Here is a 26,068-nt window from a genome sequence, read left to right on the forward strand (position 1 = left end):
TATAAGTCTGACGATAACTGGTATTAAAGAGACACAGGGCAACTATGCCACAGGAAAGAAAGAAAAAGAGAGAGGACACAGCCAGGAAGGAGAGAGCCGTAAGCAGTACGGAAGAACCGATGAATAAAGTCGGATAGCTGTTCTTAAATTCAGTCATAAAACAACGATTTCTACGTCCTCTCAACCCTACCAAAAATTAAATCCTACTCTGCTGCCATCCCGTGGTCACGTTGCGGTACTGCATTAATAGTAAAAGCAGCGTCAGTGGCAAAATAAAGAATATTGTTAGTTCCAGTTCCGATGATAAACCAAGTAATATCGCAGGTATAGCCGTTGACATATTAAAATAAAGTATTTTAACTACTTGTCAAAATCTAAAAATGTCTTCGTTTCAGTTCACAGCTAACTGATGACGTAAATACAGACGGCAGATAAACCATTTTTTGCAGCCACGAGTGTTCATCGCCATCCAGTGGTAATAGCGGAGACTGCAACATGGTGGTTGCAATTCAGACCATGCCAGTAAATGATCACCTGTGAAAAGGAGTAAATAAACTGATGTAAATAAAATTCTGGTGGGTGGTTATGACCAATAAGGGGAGAAAATAAAAGGTTGAACCCGTTGTGTTTAAATGCGGCTGCTGTCTGCCCTCTAGCGGTCATTGTGATTAACTACACTAATATACAGATGCTGCACTTCCGGTACTTTCAAAATACATTAACCATATTAACGCAAAATAGGGCTTCAGATTGCGTCAGGAAAACGTGAATTATGATGAAAAATATTATTTCTTCTTCGTTGTCATAGAAATATATTACAGATCCACATTTCTTGTGAATTAACTATTTATTAGAGCCAACATTTCTTTCTCATTCTGATGTCATCAGTAAGGAGCCTAAACTAGAGGGAAAACAGATGACGCCATCCGCCTGCGACAAACCTGCTTTCTCCACGATGGAGGTCTGCGGATCTCTGACTGTTTCTTTGAGAGAGTTTGGTTGTGAACAGAGCTTGCTGTCTCGAACTGATGGTTCTGCTTCTTTCGTCCAAGGTAACACTAATTTTAGAAATCATTTATCTGGGCGTTTATTTGCCTCTAAACTGGACGTAAAGGACGGAGAAAGGTTAGGGAAGTTAACCTGCCACTTCAGTTAGTGACATGAATTTCTTTACCCTTATACCCAAAATAATATAATAATGAGAATCAGGGGTGCATCTTTTATGCTGGCGTGGGTGGTATGTGCCAGCTTACTTTTGCATATGACAATGTTGTTTATTAAAATAAGGTAGCATTAACGTTGAGCCTAGCTACAACTAATTAATAAAATAAATATATTTATTGCATAGTGTTAACCTCCCTCCAGGGGCGGATCTACTGTGCACATTTTGAATCAACAACATGGCATTTCAGATTTCAACACAGGTGGTTTATTGTTGAGCTTCTAATTAACCCTCTGAGGCTTCCAAATCACATGACCAATTTAATATGACATAGCAACAAGATGCATTCCCACTGAGTCTCCATTACATTTTTATTTGTGTTGAAAGTTCAAGCTATATACCAAGAAAAGGTAACAACTGGATTTTCTAATGACAGCCCGAAAAAACAAGCCACCACTTTCCTATTGGTGGAAAAATGTACCATGTTGACCAATCAAAAGATGATATGGCAAGGCAACGAGAGAGAGAGAGAAAGAGAGCGAGATCAACTGTGAGATGTGAGCAATTCCACAGTCATTGGATGTGAGAGGTTTGTGACATTTGGCGTGTTTGGAGTGTGTAGTTAATGTATAGTTAGTGTGTTGTGTAGTTCTTTGTTTTGTTTTTATGTGTCAAAATAAGGCCACGATCAGGGTCCATCATCAGCCACCAGGCCACAACCAGGCTCCATCAAGAGCTAGTGAAGCTACAGGAAAAGGCAGGCGCAGGTTAGCAAGCCTCAGGATTGATTGGGGCTGCAGTAAAAAAGGGGCACAAGTATTGAGAAGATGCTGCCTAAAAGACGTAACGTCAATGAGGAGGAACTGGAGGACATAAAGGAATCTTTGAACCTTATGTCAGAAGAAATAACAACCATTGCAAAACAACAACAAATAATAATCAACTTAATTGAGGATATTAAAGAATTAAGAAGGCAAAGTGAGGAAAAGGACAAGAAGTTTGCTATGTTGGAAGGACGAGTGGTAGAGTTGGAACAATATTTGAGAATAACAGATGTGATAGTAACGGGTCTGGAAACCAAGCACCAGACATATGCATGGGCAGCAGCAGAGGAGAGAGGGGAGCTGCCTGAGTAAGAGTTGCGCTCCCTGGAAGAACAGGCAATGGGCTTTTTCAAAAGTAAAGGCATTGAAATGGATAGTAAGGACACTGAGGAGTGCCATGCTCTTCCAAGGAAAAACAAGAATCAAAAACCTGCCATTATTATAAGATTTATTAATAGGAAGCAGAAGAAAGAGCTACTGAAGAAAGTTGAAAGGAACGAATGTGTATGTTAATGAACACCTAATCAAGAAAAATGCAGATATTTAGATTATTAAGAAAACAGAAGAAAATACAGTCAACCTGGACAACAGATTGTAAGGTGTTCATTAAGTGAAATGGAACACCGGAGCAGGCAAAGGTCTTAGTCATTAAAGAGCTGAGAGAATGAGAAAAATACAGCTGATAAAATGTAAGGCAAAGCATTGGGATGGTCACTTTCAATGCACTGTCAAATTGTTTGGTGCTTGTCTGAGACAAAGTATTGTTAAAGGTAATGATGTGTGGATACGATGTATAATAAAGTCAGATGTCTGACACATTTCAAGTAACAAATCAAATGGAAAGTGGGACACTGGGGTATGATAGCAATATATAGATCCTGACTGAATTTTTTACCAAAATGTTAAAGGACTGTAATTATTATACAATGGAACAATTAGGAACATAGAGCGAGGTAAGAATATAACGATGGTTCATTTTAATGGTAGAAGTCTATATGCAAACTTTAATTTATTAAAGTATATTTTACACAGTTTAATCAACCATTTGATGTGATAGCAAGATTTTGGTATGGTAGCTGATAATGATAAGCGGAAATGGATGGATGGGTTGGTTCAGTGTCGTGAAAAAAAAATATTGTGGTGCAAGAGGAAGAATAAATGTGAAATTTACACGATAATAATAATGGATTGGATTTATATAGCGCTTTTCAAGGCACCCAAAGCGCTTTACAATACCACTATTCATTCACTCTCACATTCATACACTGGTGGAGGCAAGCTACAGTTGTAGCCACAGCTGCCCTGGGGCAGACTGACAGAAGCGAGGCTGCCATATCGCGCCATCGGCCCCTCTGGCCAACACCAGTAGGCAAGTAGGGTAAAGTGTCTTGCCCAGGGACACAACGACCAGGACAGAGAGCCCAGGGATCGAACCGGCGACCTTCCGGTTACAGATGCGATTCCCAACCCCCTGAGCCACGGTCGCCCGATGAGACTTTCTGTCATTTAGAAGTATCACATCAGCTTTAGTTCTCTTATTAAAAGCTTGTTCTAAATAGGGTGTCTGCGCTTAAGTCCCCCCTTTAAAAAATACATGTGCTGTGAGCACATTTACTGGGTGTCGTACTGCTTTAAATGATTTGATGTTACTACTTTTCCCCTCCTAGATGTCTGTTTATGTGGGGAAAGACATCATTAATTATCCAGTGTTATTTATTGAATAATGCTCCTTTCTGTTCTTGTCTAAAGGAGACACGAGTGTGATGGCTGGAGTGTACGGACCAGCTGAGGTCAAAGTCAACAAGGAGATCTATGACCGGGCGACCCTGGAGGTGTTGGTACAGCCCAAAGTAGGGCTGCCAAGTGAGTTTTTTTTAGGGGTAAAAATTTTCATTATGCAGCATTGCTTCTTTTATTTTGGGGAAGCTAATGTGAAATAGACCTTTTGCATCCTGATATCTACAAGAATGTCTCTGAGGTTTCTGCTGTGGAAAAGTTGCTATGCCACAGCTGACCACAGGGTGGGGTACGTGAGCTTTCTGCTCGCATTCATTTTTTTATACCGAGATTTGTTTGTTTTCTAGGTGTAAGGGAACGATCGCAAGAGCAGTGTGTGCGAGAAACCTGTGAGGCTTCTCTGCTCCTGACGCTCCATCCACGCTCCTCGCTCACTCTCATCCTTCAGGTCCTGCATGATGATGGTTCAGTATCCTTCTGTAAAACTCTGTGCTGCTGCAAGCTTTGAGGTTTATATCCAATCTGCAAGTAGGGCTCTAAAATTGAGATGTTTTCTGTGAGTGTTCTTCCTTACCTGTTCCTCAGCTGCTGTCTTGCTGTTTGAATGCTGCATGTATGGCTCTTATGGATGCAGGATTGCCCATGAGTTGCCTCTTCTGCGGAGTGACTTGTGCCATCAGCACAGATGGGCAAATCATCACAGACCCCACTGCAGCTCAGGAAAAGGTAAATCTAAGACTTTTAGAATGTTGGGTGACAAAAATCTTCCCAAAACACTCTGATGGTGGCTTTTGTCAAATTTCCTGGGAACTTTTCAAACAAATGACACAGAAAATATAGGTCTTTTCCATCCCACCATTGCTAAGTGCTTGTTCATAGGGCAGGGGTGTTAAACTCATTTTACGTTGTGGCTCAGATACATCCCACTTTGACATTAGGTGGACCATACCGTGTGAAACTCTTTTCTATCAAGAAGTTCAATCCTTGAAATATCTTAATATAAGGAAAAGAAATGCAGTTTGAACAGTACTTTTCAGTTTTTCTACATAAAATGATAATAAAGAAAAGCTGTTGTAGTTGCTGAAAGACTCTTCAATAGGATTCTTAAATAGAAATAAACTGTAAGGGCTTAAATTGTAACAAATAAATGTTTATAATTACACATTACTTAATTCAGTGTTTCCAACCGCTGTGCGTGGAAGATTATCTGGTTCCACCTGATTAGTACGATCGGCATGAGTAATGGGCAGAACCATTATATTCTCTTCCACTAGAGGGCAGTACAATCAGCTGCTCTAATTAAATTGGTTGCCAACAGCCAGTAACACAGAAGACGATGAAGAAGAAATTACATAATAGTCATGCTGTGAGATGGTGCAGCCCGTAATAGCAATACATAAATATTTGAAAAGAAAAAGTAGTCAGTCTGACCTGGGTCCTGGAGGAAATACTGACCCAGATAAAGGCCCGAGCACGAGTAGTGCTCAGAAGAAAGCAAAAAAGGCATACTGGCAACAAACCAAGCCAATTCCTCTATACCTGGTGCGTGGGGAAAAATTATCAACATGCTTTTTGTGACATTTTTGTTAGGTTGTGTGCCGTGTGATTTTTATTTTATTTTGTTTTCTAATCTGAAATAAGTGCGTGACTCCAAAAGGTTGGGAAAAACTGACCTAATTACTTTGGTTTAGCTTGATTAGCCATGTTGTACGTCTTTATCAGTAAAGATAAAACTGTAAAACTTATGAACAGTCCATTTACACCTTCTTTCATATTTTCCAGTGCTGTCCAGTGGGGGCCACATCGGAGTCTTTCCTGGGCCAACTCTGGCCCCTGGCCCATATGTTTGACATCACTGTCATGTAATTGTTGGGATGTTCTCCTGAATACTGCACTACTTGAGGCAACTGTGGAGGAAATTGTATAAATAAAAATAAATTGAATGCAGTTAAATGACAAAGAAAAACAAAACTAGAGAAAAATCAGTCAGGAACGATAAGGCAAGCACAGCGATCTATAGTCGCCACCAGCTAAAGTATTCCCTTTTTTGGAATATCTTACTGTCTGTCCAGCGCATCTGTTGTCACTTCCATTTGTATCAGTGGTAATGGTTTTGCTTCCTAACGGGACAGATTGACATCATCTTAATTTCCTTGCCCGTGTCTTATTTTCTCTCTCAAAAGGAAAGTCGAGCTTTGATGACTTTTGCGATCGACAGCGCAAAACGCAGCGTTTTGATGTCGTCGACCAAAGGATCGTTTTCAGTGCATGAGGTCAGTGGATTAATGACAGGAAAAAAAGTGTGCACCATTTCAAATAAACAAAACTGTGAATGCCAAGCCAGAAAAGACTTCTCTAAAGCGTGCTTCAAAGAGAAAAGACTGGGCATCCCTTGCAGAGGCTGTTTGTAGATGTTGCCAAACCAAGAATACATCCTAAAAACCATTTTGGAGTTTCTGCAGTCTTGATAACAATATCATGGAGTATTTTTTTTCTCCTGTTACCCAAAAGGACCATAGTTTCTGGAAATTTTAGGGGATTTATTTTATATCGCTATTGATCAATCATGTTGAGCAGCCTTTGGTTGCATGCAGCTATCTATATGGAGACTAAAAGAGGGACAGCATTTATCTAAATGCAAGCTATAAATCATCAGCTGATGTGATTAGACAATTTGCATAAAACAGGAAGACTGGACTCAGATGAAACTGTCCCATGGGTTCCTGGATTCCCTTTTGATCAGCGGATGACAGGAATGATAATAAATGTTGCCTCTAGAGCTGGGCGATATAAGATTTTTTCATATCACGATATGTTTTTTTCATTTCAGGCGATAACGATATCTATCACGATATAAGCCAAATAACTATATTTGTAAGATTTAAATGTGCCGTTGCTCACAAGTAAAATGTGAAATAATCAGCAGCTTGTTTTTATTTAAATATTTATTTCCCATAATAAGTTCAACAGGGTAGATGTACTTAAGGAACATGAGACTTTTTCAGATAAATAAAGGCAAATATTGCAAAATACACAAAAGGCAGCCGCTAAAGCGTTTAAGTTTCAAAATAGAACAAACGAAACAGACTAAATTGTCAATTCCACTTAGAAACAAAATATTAATTCTAAAAATAAATCTTAGTTTGTTTTACAGAAGAACAGACAAAACTGACTAACTTTTGTCAATATCAAATAAACTGAGAACTAAAAGGAAATTCTCAATCTCTCCTTGTTGTATAGCTGAGCTTTTCAAACAGTTTTAACAGTTACTTTAGTCTGACAAAAGACGAATGACGAATTAGCGCTTCCAGTCAGAGACTGAGGCTACGTCCACACGTACACGGGTATTTTTGAAAACGGAGATTTTCCGTTTTCGTTTTAAAAAATAATCCCGTCCACACATAAAGGCAGAAATGAAGGAAAACGCTGCTATGAACATGCCAAAGAAGCAGGTGGCGCTAGATTCCTAACCGTGCAGAAATGTTGGCCAATCAGAAGTCTAGAAGCCTCGGTGGGAAAAAGTAAACAAAGCTGGGGCATAGAAGCAGAACCGAGTCGTATGTGTGGAGGGACAGTAACTGTGTGTATATGTAAGCATTTAAACACTGCAGAGAGTAGAATTAACAGTAACAGTATTGTAGAAATTCATTTCACTGAAACAATAACGTGCCGCACAGTGTGACGTCAAAAAATGCGCACACCTTTGACACTGCGTTTTCTCAGTTTTTCTAGTCCACACGTAAATGCAAAAACGGAGTTTTCAAAAATATCCACCCTGGCCGGAGTTTTTAAAAATCTTCGTTTTCAGTGACCAAAAACGCGTGTGGACGAAAGGTGCAAACGCATAGAAAAATCTGCATTTTCAAAAATACCCGGGTACCTGTGGACGTAGCGCACGCACCAGTTTATTGTATTTCCAGACTTGCTTTCGGCACAATTTACTACAAAATTTACTACTACCACTCTGTTTTTTGTCAGACTTGAAATAGCCGAAATACCTTCACACTACGGAACTTCTATGGCTCTTCCGTTTGACAATCTCTCCGGCATTGGAACCATCATCTGTTTTCTCTTCGGTCACGCTCGGTTGATTTTTCTAGTCGGCACACTCATTTCCTCCATTACCCGGGCGGTACGGTGGCTGGCTGCTTCCCAAACAAATACACATGTGCGGCTTGGCACTTGTGCTGTACGTAACAAGTCACGTGACGTGACGCTGCGGCTGTGATTGGTTCGGCTCTGCGCTACTTAATTTGGATTGGCTGTTTTTTTGTTTTTGTTTTGTTTTTTTAAGAGGACAAGAGCGGCGAGGTCTATCGCGATAGGTTAATTTTTCTATCGAGAAAAAGTTATATCGCGATACATATCGTTATCGTTCTATCGCCCAGCTCTAGTTGCCTCTATAAGAAATCTACTCTTTTGCTGCTTTTTCCTGGAGACCATCCCATGGATCGAAACATGACCTCTTTAAGGACACTTTAAAAGGGAATTGAATGGAAAAATCAAATGGGATTCCCTTTTTTTGACTGAATAACAAGTATTATTCCAGAAACACTAAAATATGGGGTTCACTCTGGCCCACCTACAAGGAACCAGTATGCTGACTGGATACTGACTGGAGGGGTCATATTCTCCTTACTTTCCTGTCTGCTTTCTACTGTCCCATCAGAATAAAGACATAACACACTCCCTGCCAAAATTTAAAAAGAAACACTACAACGTTGTTAAGTTTAGATTTGTGATTCTGCTTCATGTGTGACTTTTTGGAAAAACGGTTCTTATTTTTGCTTTCTCCCTGTCTGCCTCAGGTCTGATGTGACTTAAATCAGTTGTTGTTGCATTTCATATTTTGTCTGATCCTCAGTTGTTGTTTTTCTTCTCTCACAGCTGCAGCAGTGCATAGCAGTCAGTCAGAAAGCATCAGAGAAGATCTTCCAGTTCTACAGAGACTCTGTCAAGCGGCGATACTCCAAAAGCCTATGAGAAACACAGAGCTTTCTTTTGCCTAGTCTTTTTTATTTTATTTTAACAATGCATGCAAACACTGATGTCGTAATAAAATATTTAGAAACCCCTGTGGGCTACAATTTCTTCAGTTCAGTTGTAGACAGCTGTGCTTTATGGTGGGAAGGCTTGTATGAGTACATTTGTGAGAGATCAGAAATGAAAGGAGGAAAGGTGAATGTCAAACAAGTGCATTTATTGGGATTTGCTGATTTTCTTTCACTTTAATATATACATTTAATACAAGGATGTGACCTGGGGAAAAGAAAAGCCCTGAATATTTTTTGTAGTAATAAATCCCATTTGCTGCAACCTTTGAACCTTACTGACTCACACGTTCAGAGTCCGCTTATTATCTGTACGAGTGACACAAAGCGAGACAAACCTGAGCAGAGCCCATCGCACGACAGCCTCATCGTTCGGAGCAATCCACGTGAAATGCCTCCATATAAATCAATAATTGACGTAACTCAGCTGTAACAACAAAGTGTGATTTGTTTTTCTTCTATTAAAATGAAAGTACGGTGGAGACAGACGGTAGTTCAGGATTGTCAGTGTACAGCTGAATCACAGCGCATCGACAATGAGAGAGCTGACAAGGGCAAGACACGGAGATACCAGAGGTTTGTCTACTAAAATCTGTTAAAAGTGATCTATTACCAGCTTTGAAACAACACTGGGATTGCAGCAAACATAGTATTTTATATGTACTTGAGTGTGTGCTCTATAAAACTATTTATCTAAATAGAAAATGTCAGCTTCCACCTTAGTCATTCCTTTATATTTACTTGGATACCCCCCATTTACTATGTAGTTAAAGGCTCAGAGCTTTATCCAGTCAATTTTGCAACAATGTTGGTCCAATTGAAGGAAACAAAGTTTGCAGCAGGAAACCAACAAGCTCACCATGCAGGGTTTTCTTATGACCAAACCTGGGATGTTATTGAAACATGCATCACAATTTTTGCAACTTTTCTTGGCCCATTTAAATAAAGTATTTGTGTGTTTTTGAACAGAAGTTTTGAGTAGACTTTTTTTTAAGTCAGTCATACTGCAAGAAGCAAGCTCCTGAAGATGTCAGTTCTATTTTTGGTGGAGAAAATAGCAGAATCTATATTTAAGGAGCATGGTGTGAACAGCCTGGCTGCTTCTAATAATGGAATAGCTGATAAAAGGATCATCCTCAGAGTTTCTTCTGTATTTTTGGCACTTTTTCCAGCTCTTTCCTCCGCTGTATATGTTATGATTTCTTAACCCTGTGTATATATAGAGGATAACATTTAATGTCTATATCTTGAGTCCATTTTCTACCTCCGAGTTTTGCATTTAATTTTAAAAGTCGTGAACGTATTTTCTTATACCAGCAACTACACTCTGTGCGTTAGTTATTTAGTGTTCTGTGTATTTCAACATGAAGATAATGATTCAGTTGGTATAAACAAAGCAGAGGCAGTCCTTTCTGTCAGTAAACAGTGACTGAAGCAGTGTGAAACCAGGATGAGCTTATCGATGTTCACGTGCAGCATTTCCCTCGGGGTCCCTCCCGTCAGCAAGGAACTCTGGGTTCTCCAAAGGACTATTGCTTCTGGCTCATCGTATGTTTTAAAACATCATCACCAGCTTTCACCCCTCAAGTGACAGTGCTGGCTCAGGCCCTCCCACAGTGAAGTCCATCGGGATTTATCTGCTGCCACGTCCTTGCTATGACCTCTCATAAATCTGCAGACTCCATCTAATCGTATACTGCCCTCCACTTAGCTCCTCCCAGGCAGACAATGACACATATCTCCACTGCTTCTTATTATTCATCCATTGTTTGTAATGCTGATATCTACAGTGCTATGGAAAAATGTGAATTTCTGTTTTTCTTCTTTCTTTTTTTTTACTTCAGTAATGCTTCACATACGATGACAACTACAGCACAGATTTAACAGAAGGTAACTTAAGTCTTCAAATCACTAAACAAGTAACAGACTGCTTTTTCAAAGATTTTTCTTCATGTGCTCAGAACATCCTTTGAGCTGATTTTTCTTTTTATAATCCCAAAGCGATTATAAACGACACACCAGCTCCCAGCTTCTGTTTTCAGCGTCGCAGCTTTTCAGCTTGGTGTAGATGAAACGTGACTTCAGACAAGTCGACAGACAAACACTGTGATTATTTGACATTTAACGGTGATATGTTGGCATGTGTTGATCTTCATGAAATATGTGAGAGGTCAGTCTTTTGTATGCATGTCCGTTTCAAAGAGTTGCTTTTATGGTGGTTTTGCGGACAGGTAAGAAATCAACGCAGCGATGGCACAGATGTACGTTATGATTCCAAACACGATGGAGAGCACCGAGAGCCAGAGAGCCTGGCGAGACGCTGCGTTGGCCCCCTGAAAATCCCCCTGAGCCGATGCCTTGTTGGTCTGAGTAAAAGAGGAGACGAGACACTGAGATAAAGATTAGAGTGAAAAAAATAGGAGAGAACAGCATTTATCATCATTTGTCAATGTCCTCCCTGGCCTACACTTTCCTCTTCCACTCATTCCAATCTCACGCTAAGCCCATATTATGTTCCATCTCCAAATCACACCCAGCGATTGCAGCTCATTCATCATTTTCTCCTCCTTCCTTCCTTTCTCTCTCCCTCTAGTCCTTGCCTTTGACTCTGACCCCTGTTTTAGGCAGCACTCAACAATATTGGAAATCTATCACCTTGAGGTTTCTTGTTATGACTCTAATTAAACCTTAACGAAGGCCATTGATCTGATCAAAAGGCCTTTGCAGCATGCTGCCAGTTAGCTTTGCAAAAGTGTTAATGGGATTTCTTTCTCTCCTGCACTGCTGGAGGGATGAGTTTATAAAATAAGGGAGTCTAGAGATATTTGTGTAAGGGGTATTTTAATACTACCATAAGTAACTGTGGCTAATAAGTTCTTTTTTTCTAGCAATTCTGACTTTTGGGTGACCAGTCATCTGACTTCTGAATAATCAGATTTAATAATTTTATCCTGTTTCTTCTGTGGTGAGGGGCCAGAGGTGTTGGCCAGATGAGCGCATGGATATGGTTAAGGTTAAGGTTAAGGTTCTTTATTTGTCACATGCATAGTTATACAAGTATAACACAGTGACGAGTAGAAAGACAGCCTTGTACATTTACTTAGGCGCTTTAATAACGCACAGTACTTTATTTAAATATTTCCACATTAACATCAATCAATAACAGCAAAATTAAAGTGATATGCACAACAATGAGTCAAAAATTATGATTGAGCATGTATGTGATTCTAAAAAGTGCCGTTTAACATAATAAGCACATTTAATCCTGGAAATAGCCTTCGAAGGGAGGGTAGACCCTGGACAGATCGCCAGTGATTCAATTTTTTTCTGTTTACATTTTGTATCTGTTAATTAAATTGTCATTAAATATGTGGTGTGCAGATGCTGAACACTTATAGGAAAAAGTTGTGTATGAATAGTATAGTTTGCTTAGAACAGCACATTTGCAGTTATATTAACTTTAAGTTTATTCATTTTTAATGTGGTATCCTGTTAGATTTCTGCCCTATACATCTGGACTGGATATATCCCTGCTGAAAGGCAGACATTATACATATTATAGTATACATATGGTAGAAAGAGTGACTTTATTATTCAATAAATGTAGGCAAAACACAGTACATGTTGTTTAAACCAGTGAGCTCCAACGAGCAGTTTTTATGCGCTGCAATGAAATATTTATGTAAATATTGATTTAAAGACAAAACCCCAGTACAGGAATACTATTATTTCTTCTTCTTAGTTTGGTCATGGCTCTATGTATTGCTTGATGCAAAGGTTGTAAATACATATGCATGCCCATTAAATTAAGCAACACATAATGAAAAAGATACATAAGGACAGAGGTCAGTGGTTTTTTTCAAGCTTATGTCTTCAAGAAATCAATGTGAAGAAATCTGAGTTATGATACCAACAGAGACCATATTATAGACAACTGTGATTCGGATTTGATCTAAGTGTTTTATCTAAAGTTCTCAGCTTTGTACTATTTCAGAAGTGTGATTCTGCAGGTGTAATCTCCTTGTCACAGCTCTCCTCCATAAATCCTTCACTTGCGCAACACTAAAGAACTGGACTCGTTGATCGTCCACACATACTGCAGAGGGTAAAAACTCACCCTCAGCTGTGAACGATAGAGCCAAGTTGTATCTTGTCTGCTCAGGACTGAGGGTGTGTCTGTGTGTTTGTGTGTTTGTGTGTGTTCGTATACCTTCTGTGAAAGATAGAAGGCAGCGATGCCCAGGGGCCAGAAGCAGCAGAGCATGGAGAAAAAGGCCAGACCCAGGTAGTCCTGAGGGATCATCAGAGGGAAGTTGTTCTCACTGTCTGTATCACTAAAATCATCGATGGATGAGTCCTGGGATTCAAACAGAGTGCGTTTAGGTTGAGTTCAGGATAGAAAGCGATAACATACATTATAAAGAAATACTTTTAGGGTGATTTGTTTTTGTTTGGGCACATTTTCAGATATTTGTCTGTGAGATTTCAGCCTTCACAAAAATGCAGTAGGTATTACATTCATTTCATTTTCCTGCAAATGAAAATTACACTGAAACTTTTCAAATGTAAGGTACTGTGCAAGGACGGTGTGTAAAGTGAATAAAAAAACATTTTGACTCAAAGATGTTTGTTTCAAAATGAGTCTCAATAAAATTTGTGGGTTAAGAGAAAAACTGAGACTTTGTTTCTAGAGAGGAATACATATTTCTGAAGATCCATTTCATGGATCAGTACTGCTGCAGCCTTGTCAACTTCCTTCAGTTTATTTCATCAAGGTGCCAGTGCACAGGTGCATAAGTAAAAAACAACCTTGCTTTTTTGTCATTTCTGTAATCTACCTCTTTGTGTCCATCTAACAAAGATACAGCTTGTTGTCTTAAACATACAAAGATGATCTACTCCAACATTAAGTGAAACACGCTGTTTCTCTTATATTCAAGTCATCCACAACAACTAAAAACTTTGCTAGTGTCTGAAAGATAATGTGATTGAATGGGGTTAGTCTGGATATGCACTAGCTCTGCTGACCGCGGGGCACTTTATGACTCATGCATCTTTTTTGAAACAGCTGCATATTGAGTCTGACTTGCTCTCTCACAATGACCCTGTCATACCACTTTGGTCATTTTACTTTGTGTAAGAAACAGTTGTACAATTCCAAAAAAGGCTTTTGTTATATTTTAGTAACTGTTCTGTAAACCAGCAGCAAACACAGACATAAAGTGGTTTTTTTTTTTTACTAAACAAGATAATTTATTTAAAGCTTGGAACACAGGGCTATTTCTATTATGCCTGTTCTATTGGTCAAAAAAAAAAATCTTTCTATAGTTGGGAAGTATTTTTATAGACATAAAATCCTTTTTGTGTTGATGAGAAGCAGGGAAATCAATTTAAGCCTGTGCTCACATGTAAAATCAATCAGGATGCGACACTTATTTTTCCATAATGTTGATCATGGAGCAATCTGTGAGTTTCATGTGTCAGTTTAAGTTCTTTTATAAAAACAATTTGAAGTGAAGCAAAGTAGAAGATGTTGTCTTGTGCAGATTTAAGGTCACTGCAAGGTTTTATTCCCACAGGCCCAGGACTCTGCATCACTGCACTACTGCCAGCATTCAGAATGAGCTTAAAAAATATTTTACACAAGCTCTCCTTTTGTCCTTGGGGAACAAACTCTTACCTAAACTTTGTGGCAGCCAGCTGCTGTCGATTTTAACGGTGTGTAGTGCTACTGTGTATTTGTGTTTTTACTTGCATTCTTAATCAAAGTAATAATCATTAAACATCCCTTAGCCTTTTAGTTCTAGTTATTTAAAAAGCTTTTACTTGACCTTGATGTGAGACTAAACAGTACAAACACTAACATTATTTATTGGTGACATTTAGAGTATGTATTATTTTGTTGACTGCTGTTGGCATCTCGTAGCTAATTTATATTTTACTTTATGATGGGCTTTGCTCGGTGGTCTATGACAGCGGTCCCCAACCTTTTTTGCGCCACGGACCGGTTTATGCCCGACAATATTTTCATGGACCGGCTTTTAAAGTGTCGCGGATAAATACACAAAATAAAACTAGTACCGGTACCGAAAAAAAGAAGATTTATTCATAACACACGTGAAAAGACCCAGGAAAACCGAGTAAACAATAAAAATTATAACAAAATAAAGCTGAAAACCGATAAAAACCCTGAAAACCATACATTTCACAACTGAGCCTCAACTCTCGCGGCCCGGTACCAAACGACTCACGGACCGGTACCGGTCCGAGGCCCGGGGGTTGGGGACCGCTGGTCTATGATATAGAACTGGCATCTTCTATCAGCACTATGGTGTCATTACCTGTTATGCAGCAGGAGAGCAGCTTTATGTAATCTGGCTTTTTGACAGTAAGCATTCAATTGCTGCTTTGCTCGCATGTCTATTTTAAGTTCCTCTTTGGTTTCCAGAACCTACACTGACAGTATGAGGCTCCATTGCTTTTTCTGTAGCATGTTTCAGGAATGAAGAGGATCTGGTTGAGCTGAGGATGAGAATGATTTGATAAAACTAATATGGGCATCTACATGCAAACTTTCAGGTTTGTTACTTTTGAAACTTAACAGACAAACAAAGGACTAATTGAGAAACTAATGCTTACTTTCAGACCTATCTAAATATTCCTGAATCCTCTGTTTGAACAATAGCAGGAAAATTTGTTGACCTGCTTTTATTTCCTGTACGGTTGCACAAGCTCTGTTGTCGGTACAAAAGAAGAAAGAGAAGACATTTTTAAGTGTCTTACATCCAGTGATGGGAATAACGGCGTTACTTTCTTCAGTAACGAGTAATCTAACTAATTACTATTTCTATCGTTATAACGTCGTTACCGTTACTAACAAGAAAATGCGGTGCGGTCGCGTTACTATTTTTCAACAAACAGATGGTTGAAGCTGTCTTAAGCTTACCGCAATTTATATCAGTTCCACGGAAGTAGCTGTAAGTAATCTGGACGCTACAGCTTTAAGCAGCAGCTTTAAGCAGCTGTTTGACTGAAGAAGAATAAAGTAGTCGTGCTAAGCCAATCACATGACCACTTCAAGATGACAAAGCAACAAGGTGATATATACCAGTTTTTAAATTGTGCTGATAGGCCACGTAAAACCAGAGTCATGATAAACAATATATACGCAGCGATTTTTCCTCAATAGTTTCGCCACGTTTACTGTCTAAGGACAGCGCAGCGAGCACTCTCTGCTTATGACAAAGAAAAACAAACAAACAAAAAAAACCTGCCCTTTCGTGTTGGTGGAAAAATGCACCATGCCGACCAATCAAAAATGATGTGGCAACATGACATTTTGTTGTTTAGGGAGAGGGGGAAGTTTTAGGAGTGAGGGTGAGAGAGAGAGAGAGTTTTGAGATGTGAGAGATTTGTGACGTTTAGCGTGTTTGGAGTGTGTAGTTAATGTGTCGTCTTGTGTAGTTAGTGTGTAGTGTTGTGGATAGTTTTGTGTTGTGTGTCAGAACAATGCTCAATGAAAACAGTAGGAGTGATACACCTGCTGCTGTCAGACCTGCAGGTATCAGGCTGTGATGTTCTCCTTTATAGTGGACAGAAATATTTGGAGTGGCACAAATAATTTGTGTGGCATCCTGTTGAATGCAGAACAGCTGATTGTTATGTAAATAGTTTGAAATGGTTATAAAAAACGCTAAAAGGTAAATGGTTGCAAATAACTTTGTTGTCTGCAAAACTTTTGCATATGATTTTAAAATTGACAATTTATATTTGCATTTAAAGTTATGAAATATTATCCATAAACATGTTTGTGGTTGTTACAGTAAAAAATATAACTTTTTCTACTCGGATTTTATGTTTGAAATGTGGTTAAAAATGGCCAATTATACCCTGGACCCCAGAGGGTTAAACATTTTTTTTTAAGTAACGCAATAGTTACTTTTCAAGTAATTAATTACTTGTAGAACCTTGTAACTCAGTTACTAACTCAGTTACTTTTTTGAAAAAGTAACTAGTAACTATAATTAATTACTTTTTCAAAGTAACTTGTCCAACACTGCTTACGTCAGAGTCAGGGAGCAGGTCATCCTCATCGTCCATGCTGTAGGATGCACTGTGGAAGTCTTGCGTCTCAGCCAGCAGCTTCCTCTCCAGTGTTGAACCTGGCCGAATGTCCACAAACGTGGTCTCCAAGTAGTCTTTGTTGAGCAGGGCATCTGTGTGGCCCCAAATGGGGGCTGCTGGGTAAAAGGACTCCAGTGTGCATGGTAAGGAGCAAGGATCCAGTAGCTGCTGTTGCTGAAGCTCAGGGGGATGTCCACAATAGCCCCTCCATGTTAATGGAGGGTAGGCCCTGTCCTCCTCACACTTAACCAAGATTCCCTTGAACAGCCCACCTGGGGCCTGTCCAGTTCCAGGTCCCAGCCCCGGCCCTGGTCCCCAGTTGTTATTGGCACTTTCTCCCAGAAGAGGGTGCTCCAGCTCATCTAGATTCTCCATCCTTTCCTTTTTAATACCAGCCACCCAATAGGTGACCACATCAACAACCAAATGCAATCTACAAATCGGTCAACAGAGCTTCTCCCTGAAGAGTCCAATGGGCTTTCAGTATGCAAAGGCAGCTGCTTTGCTGGCTTTAGTATTTCAGTGATAATCCATCTTTAATCCTATTCTTTAATTTTTCTCTTGTTATAGGGCTTGGCCCTGGGGCCAACAAAGCATGCCAGATTTATGTCAGAGTGAAACAAGCAGTGGTAGCTTTGTCCTGTGAAATGTTCAGCTGGAGTGACGTTGGATAATTCAAAAATGTCCTCTCTTCACATGTCATAAACAATTCTTTAAGGACTTGATGGTTCAGGCTTTGGCCTGTGTCTTCCATTTCACATGGCCGCGTCAGTTCGTATTTGCTAATGGTAGCTACTTTTGCTTTCACGCACTATGAAAATCTCGAATCTGACGATGAAAGATCTCGATTAGTGCTAGACAGTTTAATAAAAACGTGCAATGGAAATTCAGTGTGACTGTAGTGTGACTGAAAAACTCTTTCAATAAAATATTATGACGCACTAATCTAAGCACACTGACTAGGCAACGGTGTAAAAGCTTCAGATGTCAATCTTTCCTAAGTTACACAATGAAAGAGGGCAATTAGTTAGGAGTTGACAAGAATAACTTAAAAGTCTTTCCAGCTGTCATTACATACAGCAAAGTGTTTGTTCCTCTGCAAGAGTGTGAAAAAAGTGAACTCAAACTGCTTTCAAAAAGAAGCAGTGCCCCTTCAGATGACTAAACTGTCACACAGTGGGGCGTTCTGAAGCATGAATATACACAACCTCCGGCAGCAGTCAAACTAGTGGAGCAACAAACGGATTGGGGCCATATTTGAGGGCAGTTAATCTGTAAAACCAATGAGGCTCCAAAAATAGAATCCTATGAAGCACATCCGCAGGTCAACAGGCCTGTGAACATGCCTGTTCCTTTGTTGTTGCTGCAGGAAGCGATAATGAAGAAATAAAAGTCCTCTAGTGTTGATTTATTGCTGCGGGTTGGCTACTTGGTATGGCAGCTCTCCACTGGGACATGCAATTTTAATGCTTAGCATCCACCTTAAGAGGGTTTCATTCAGGATAGATGAGGACGAGGAATCTCTCTATCCAGATCGCCAGTTAGGACGTTGATGTCTGTTAAGAGAAGAACAAGGTCACACAAAATATTTATACTCTCCACTTTTACTCATGTTTAGTTTGCGAGGGTTGTGGGCTCAAGCTACTTAAACTCCTGATTCACATGCGCGCAGATAACTTCATACAGAAAAAAAGATGCACTCTTATTATATATCAACCCTTTTTTTTTTTACTCCAGTAAAAAAGAATCTCACTGTGAGACTGTGAGTCTTGATCGATTTACTTAATAAGCTCCCAGTAGAGCAGAGGATTAGCGTGATTTGAAAGGTTGCCTATGAAAATGAACCTTTCCCTTATGCACTTAGTAAAAAAAAAAAAAAAAAAAAAGGAGTCTTTCTGTTGGTTACATAGGGATTTTTTATATTGTGTATATATCCGTATTTTTATGAATTGTAGCAGGTATGGCTGAGGAAATGTTGTCTTTCTTATAGGATTTTTACTCTTACAGGAACCAGAGTTTTATACCAGTTTCAGCCATATATAAAATCTCAGTCCAAAAAGCTAAAAATTCCTTATGGTTAAATTGTGAGTAAAATAGCGAGGAGTGAAAGTACTTCTTTTCTGCTCCATTCTGGTCCATTGTGGAGCCTGAGCTGGTAACTTTCCAGTACTTTTCCAAAGATTTAGTCAATATTATAAATATGTAAACATCAGTTAGACACTTTCAACTGTTGTTGATGGAGGGGCACAGCTGCTGTCACTGTATTTATGTATTTTGATACAGATACACAATGTAAAAATTGTGAATTCATCAACATGTAGCAGTGTGTAACAAGCCTATGCGCTTGTTCAGGTAGACAACTCAAGCTGTGTTGCGTCATTCACACACAACATGTCCCAATATGTTGGTCTATTTAAACACCAAACTTTCCAGTATTCCTCTTTAACATGTCATTGCATGCTTTTGAAATCTCCACCCTCTCAACATCTATTTCCAGAGAAATGATTGTTTATTCCTTCCCATTTTCTATTTGTGTCTTACATTCAGTTGCTATTACTGGGTGGAACCACCTTTGCCTTCAGAACTGTCTTAAATCTTCTTGGCATAAAGTCAGAAGGTGCAGGAAATATATTTTTATTTTTTGGAAATAATATCAGAGATTTTAGTCAGTATTGAGATGATAACATCAAACAGTTGCTGATTCAGATCTGTAAGCTGAACATCCATGAAGGGAATCTCCCTTTTTAACGTGCTCTATCGCAATGAGATCTGATAACTGAAGCCCCCAGGGAAGAGGCCATTTGAGTTCAGTGAGGTTATTCTCATGTTCAAGAAACCAGTGAGTTGGTTTGAGGTAGGGCTGGGCGATATGACCCAAAATTCATATCTCGATATTTTTTAGCTGGATGGCGATATAAGATATATATCTCGATTTTTTTTTTAAAAGCCATAAGTTAAGAACAAAAAGAGAGTTCCTAGTCACACTGTGTCCCAGATGTCACACGGGCACTTTTATTTACATACAGCGTAGATGTACATGAAGAAATTACTCAAAAATAAATTATCAGCATTTATTAAATAATCATGGTCCATAAATAAAAGAAAACAATGTTGTTTTTGTGCATAACAAAAAGCTCACAATTGTGCAGTCAAAATGTAAACTAATAGACGCTGAGCATAATAACTAAGAGACAGATTTCACAGCTGCACCACGTCTCTGAACAGGTCCTTATACACACAGTACGTATCACTCCGCGAGGCTCCTCCTCGGTAGCCGTAATCCTCCGACAATCCATCAAGTGGTGCAGCTCCGTAGCTTAGCAAAGTCATATTAAAACATTTTTTGACAGATTGCTGAGCGCTGTGTACCACATAAAATCGGTTCGCGGTCAGTAAGCACAACCAGAATTCATACATAAGGCGCACTGTCGATTTTTGAGAAAATGAAAGGATTTTAGGCCGTGCAGCCCCTCCTGGCTGCATGTCGTTAGCGCGGTTAGCTCGCTAACACGTTGACGCCGTCCAGCCCCACGCACGGTAACTCGCTAACGGAGATATTCCGCTTTCATCTTGTCATTGCCTGCAGGTGAAGCTAAGGGGGAGGGGGGAGTTGTGTTCAGTGAAGGAGAGGTGAGGCCGAGTAACGTTGCGTAGAGACAAAAGTGGACGAAAGAGAGGCAAACCTGCGGCTCCACAAGTATAATTATAACGTAACATAGACTATATCGATATAAACGATATTGTCACATCTTATATCTCGTATGAAAATATATCGATATTTTTAAAAAACTCGATATATCGCCCAGCCCTAGTTTGAGGTGATGATATTTTGTGCTATGGGAATTTATCCTACTGGAAGCAGCCACCAGAAGATGGGCACGTTGTAGGCATAAAGGGATGGACATGGTCAGCAACAACTCAGGTAGGTTGTGCAATTAAAACAATGCTGGTACTATGGGCACAAAATGGTCAAAGAAAATATCCCCCACACCATTACACCATCACCACCAGCCATGTGGCCATTCTCCTCTGACCCCTGGCATAAACAAGGTATTGTCACCCTGAGAACTGCTGCTCATTGGACATTTTCTTTTCTTTTTTTGGATCATTATCTGTAAACTGAGGAAGTTGTATGGGAAAATCACACCAGATTAGCAGTTTTGGAAACAATCAGACCAGCCATCTGAAACCAGCAACCAATTCATGTCACTTGTTCTAATTCTCAGTTTGAACTTTGGCAATAACACTTGAACTCTTGAAAGTGATTACATGGTTAAATGCACTGAGCTGCTTCCATGTGACTGTCTGATTATATATTTGCATTAGCAAGCAGTTAATCAGGTTTAAATAACATATAATAACATATATTTTAAGTTACTGCTGACTATATTTTGTGGGAAATCACATTCCCTGGCTTTAGGTAAGCTTGTTTTTTTCCAAGAGAAATTGGATGAAATAGAAGCGATTCTGAAGTTTTTCAACTGTTCACACATTTTAGCGACATCGGAGATCTTTATCCAGTGGACTGCAATGCATGATCTGATATCCCTACATCATCATCAGTTAATATGTAATATGTAAACTGTTAGTTTAGTTGTCTGAAATGGAGAAATTAAGCTCATGTAAAACTGACTTTTAATTTTCTAAAGTAAGAATATCTCAAATTAATCAATCATAATTAAATGGTCAAGATTTGCTACTGTCAGGTGACAAGCAGGAAGCGATGTAAAAAAAAAAAAAGTCTTTGTATTGTGTGTTAAGAGTCTTTTCATTCCCGGCAGAATAACAAAGTGTCATTTCAACAAACAACATAATATCTCATCAGTAAGTATTCATTCTGCACGGTATATTACTTCACAGGCTCAAGATCAATTCTGTGACTCACTGCACGCTTCACCGCACCACACAGGGGGAAAAAATGGATTAATTGGGTGTCTTTGGGCTGGCGTATGCTGAGGGCTCCATTTTCTGCTTGCCTTATGGAGGCTGAGTGATTGTTCAACAGAGTGACGTCAGCAAAAGCTCTGTGCAAACTGCCTTCCTCTCCTAACACATACGCACACATCTGGACATATGGTGCATTTTGCACACACGCTCATGTAACACTAATATTTGTAGCACTTCACCAGCCTCCCCTCTCCCTTCTGCCCCCTCCCAATTGCTGCAGCTTCATTCCAGGAGAGATGCACTCAGCTTTATTACACCCTCTCCCTCCCTCCTCCACCTCTGCCCATCCACCATAAAAAGACTTCTGTCAGCTGTATTATAAGCCTGCCTCCTTTTCTGATTCTGCAACGCTCATAAAACATCCAGTCAGGTAGAAGGAAGGTTGCAAGGACGCTGCCGTATATCACCGGCACCACTTTTACAAGAGACCCTCTTCTCTCTCTCCCCATCTCTGTCCTTTTAGTCTGGTGTTTTGTCATACACATATACAAGCACGCATCTTCTCAGCTCCCTCCATATCCCTCTTCCTTTTCTTTGATCTGACTCTGTTCCTTTTTTATAATCCAGCCAATACTTTTGGCAAAGCCACTGTACTAAACTTAAAACGTGTCTCTTTGAGTAGCATTTCCACTTACTACATGAAAAGACAGCTTGTTCTTAAGACATCGAAATATGCAACTAAAGTGAAATATTGCCTTAAACCCCTGTCGTGAAAGTAGAGAACTGTTGCTGCTGACTCTTACACAGATTTTCAGCGACTCTGCAGTCTTTTTGACACACACTGACTCGCTGTCTCTCAGCATACATTCACATTCTCACTGGAAGTAACGGCTGCAATATTTCATCCGATACAGATCAAGATGCAGATACAGTGAACACACTCATGGGAAAGAAATAGCATAGTGGCTGTAGGAAATTGGAGCTGTAAACGCTTGCAGACTGTAATAAAAAGGCATCCTGAAGAACAGCGATGTCAGGCTGATAAGGCCAGAGCAGGCTCTGAGATACGCCAAATGAAATTCTGAAAACGCAAGCGGTGGTTAAATGGCCCTATTGATTTCATTTCCAAACTCTTTTTCTCCCTTTTGCTCTTCCTTGATCTGTACAGAATGACTGAGGAGAGGAGAGGAAGCTGAACAGAAAAGATAAGCAAAAAAACAGGCAGGATCGTCAAGAGCGTCGCACAGCACATGAAGCTCAAAGTAACACCATGTTCCTATGGAAACACATTCACCATGGAGTGGAGTGCTCACTGCAGGATAAATGAAGCAGAGGCTAATTTGCCATTTCAGTACTGTTCCTCTGCTTGGCTTGATAATAACTGGATGGGATAATTCCAGCATTACTGTGCCTTCCAGTAAAAATGTAACTGTCATTTCAGAGTGCAAAAGATAGATAATTTCCACAGAATCACTCTGTAATAACAAATGAGTGCAGTCATGCCAGACACTGGGAATACTTAAACCCCCTGCGCAGAATGTGTGTATGACAGTGTGAGCTCATTAATCGGTCCATGGCATGTCCTGCTCTAACACACACACGGACACACACAGTCATTTAGTTTGCCTCACAAGACATGCATTCACAAACACACTTTGCAGTCCATTGCAGCCTTGCATCACCTTGCCCTTTTAGACACACAAAAACAAACCCTTTGAAGCAGTCCATGCCAACCAGCCCACATGTTCATGTACACAGCTGCACCATAGTCAGATTGTCTCTTTTCACACACATACACGCACTGCTCGCACAGCTGGTGCTCATGTGCAGTGAGGCCCAAGAAATGAGAAGTTACCCATCTGTACTACGTTGCACATTGCTCCAGCATCTCTGCGGAATATGTAGTATGTTGTAGTCAGTCATCTGAAATATGAATCTGAACGCATCATAGGACACATTCCACAGAGATGCGCTATATTTCTCAATGTGCTGCTATTTGTGGTAAATGTGTATATAGTTTGTGTTGTTTGTGGAAATGCTTTCCACATGAATAAATGAATAATGGTTTATGTTAATGTTACTGTGTAATAACATTTCACCATTTAAGACAATGTTACTTGTTTGTGCTTGCCGAGCAGTTACATATCAAACAGTGTGTGCTAGTAATTTGCAGTAATTTTGGTACTTGTCATGTAAAATAAAATGTGAAAATCTGATGAAAGAGCATTAGAAAACACACACAGTGAAACGCTGCACTACAGGGAGATGATTAGAGACATTTTTAAACAAATCTGCAGTTTCAGCTGTAAACCACTTACTAAAGTGTGTGAATGTGAGAGTGAATGAATAGTGGTATTGTAAAGCGCTTTGAGGGTCCTGAAAAGCGCTATATAAATGCAATCCATTATTATTATTATTAAAGATGCAAAATAACAAAAATTAAATCCAACACATTAATTTAAGATTCCTGTGCTTTAAATACAATGTTAAAAATGTCGTAATTTATACAATAAAGGACCTCAAAACATTGTAGTAATAGACAACAATTAAAGTATACACCTAACAGCCAGTAAGACCAGCATAAAAGTATTAAATAATATTTTTACACTCCAAAATAGTATTTCTGATTTCTTGAATTCCTAAACCCCCTGAAATATTATCTGACTGTTTTTTATTCAGTAAAGCAAGTTTCATTTTACCTATGCCTGCGCAAATGTGTGTACTAAACAAGACTGCACAGATGTCATTCATACTGTGTTTACATCAACTGTCCTTCAGTGTAATGACCTGTACACCTGTATTTTTTATCTGTGGTGTGTGTATGTGTACTAGTGTTAATCTCAATATGGTCACAAAATTCTGTCAGGATCCACCTTAAAACTTTAGAGAAAAAGCTGGTTCACAAAAAGTACAGCTTTCAGGACTTGGCTTGTCATGCTGTACTTGCTGGAATGTTTATGATTAAGCGCTAATGTAAGCCTTTGAGGAACAAATATAAATCAGTGTGTTGCAATGCAATAATGACTTGATTAGAAAATTAGTTTCTTGCAGATGAGCAGCACGGTTTCTTACATAGTTTCATTATCATCATCATCACAGACCGAGGGCATGGTGTGTGCACCACCCACCCCCCGCAGAGAAAAGACCTGCTCTTAATTAGGACTGCTGACAAACAAAAAAACAAAAAACCCAGAACACCCTGCATGTCTTTTGAAAGCACTTGGGCTAGGTTTTTTAAGCAGTTTCCCACCGGACATTTTACATTTAACACTTAAACTGATCTGCCAATTCAGATGCTGGCTGAAGGCTGAAAGAGCTTTAGATGTACTAGCTAAATTAAAAACAAAAACAAAAAGGAAGTGGCTTTTATCAGATGGTCTCCGTGACTCTGCTACGGTGCTCAATACTGCACAGTAGGCTTGCTATACAGCGATAAATGGCTAAAGAAACGTTAACAATGGAGCATATATATATATATATATATATATATATATATATATATATATATAACGAGCTCCCACTGTGGTTGAAATACTGTCAGCCTGTTCTTCAGAGAATTACATACATACTGTACATGACAAACATAAACCCTCTAAATAAATTAATAATAAATATTAAATAATATTATTACTGGTTCGACCGTTTTTATCTATCCAGCTTTCTGCCTTTTCATCCTCTGACTTTTAAAAAAGGGGGGTTGAGTGTAAGTAACACCGGAATTTTCTTTGAATATTTCCTCACCTTAACGTCGGAAACTCTGATCCGTCCTGTCCTCGAGGTGAGTCCCGGTGGAATCCAGTGTCCCAGTTTTAACAAGTCCACAGGGCTGGATGCTGTTACACAGGGATCTTGCGCTGTTCTGTTCGCCTTTTCACGTGGGAGGGTGCAGAAAGCGTGTACATTTCAGCGTACAGCTAAATACGAGCACTCGTGTTTGTGTGGGAGTGGGACGTGTGCGCGGAGTTACAGTCAAACTTGTCAGTATCCCATCAGCGGTTCCTATGCGGCTGTGAATGCATGTGGATGTAGCCGTTAATACACCTGTGCAACCTGGCAGCAGTAAACGTGCATGCTTAGTCAAAGGCTCCCGTTTCCCCAATACAACATTTCCTATCGTATCCCGCTCAGTCTCTCCCCTCTCACGGAGAAAGGAAGGGCCTTGCTGTAGTTACACCACGTCAACTTTCTTCTGCCACACTCAGCTTTTCTCTGACTTTCCACATTGAAGCATCTCTCTCTCTCTTCTGCTCCTCCACCCCCTCTGTCTTCTCCCTCTCCTTATT

General features: G+C 39.6%; 2 protein-coding genes and 1 pseudogene across 3 annotated transcripts; 2 read left to right on the top strand and 1 right to left on the bottom strand.

The window, feature by feature from the left end:
- The first annotated feature begins 889 nt into the window (after positions 1–889).
- exosc5 (exosome component 5) lies at positions 890–9,750 on the top strand. Its single transcript, XM_086262241.1, has 6 exons — positions 890–1,052; positions 3,736–3,849; positions 4,071–4,192; positions 4,309–4,449; positions 5,907–5,996; positions 8,611–9,750. The coding sequence occupies exons 1-6, from the start codon at positions 917–919 to the stop codon at positions 8,704–8,706; spliced, it is 699 nt and encodes a 232-aa protein (XP_086118367.1). The 5' UTR covers positions 890–916; the 3' UTR covers positions 8,707–9,750.
- Positions 1,068–3,707, top strand: LOC147315045 (uncharacterized; annotated as a pseudogene).
- tmem91 (transmembrane protein 91) lies at positions 8,719–26,068 on the bottom strand. Of its 2 annotated transcripts, XM_086262240.1 has the most exons (4): positions 25,527–26,062; positions 16,839–18,454; positions 12,985–13,131; positions 8,719–11,140 (listed from the first exon to the last, which is right to left on the bottom strand). In XM_086262240.1, exons 2-4 carry the CDS (start codon positions 17,271–17,273, stop codon positions 10,985–10,987), a joined length of 738 nt encoding a protein of 245 aa, XP_086118366.1. In that variant the 5' UTR covers positions 17,274–18,454; positions 25,527–26,062; the 3' UTR covers positions 8,719–10,984. The 2 variants fall into 2 exon arrangements, with proteins under 2 accessions (XP_086118366.1, XP_086118365.1); XM_086262239.1 differs by lacking the exon at positions 8,719–11,140 and having other exon boundaries at positions 11,147–13,131; positions 25,527–26,068.

The sequence above is a fragment of the Aulonocara sp. 'chitande type north' Nkhata Bay genome, linkage group LG14, assembly GCF_057382095.1.
Source record: "Aulonocara sp. 'chitande type north' Nkhata Bay isolate Kocher_YH1m ecotype deep benthic linkage group LG14, A_spYH_male_GT1.1, whole genome shotgun sequence".
Lineage (NCBI taxonomy): Eukaryota > Metazoa > Chordata > Actinopteri > Cichliformes > Cichlidae > Aulonocara > Aulonocara sp. 'chitande type north' Nkhata Bay.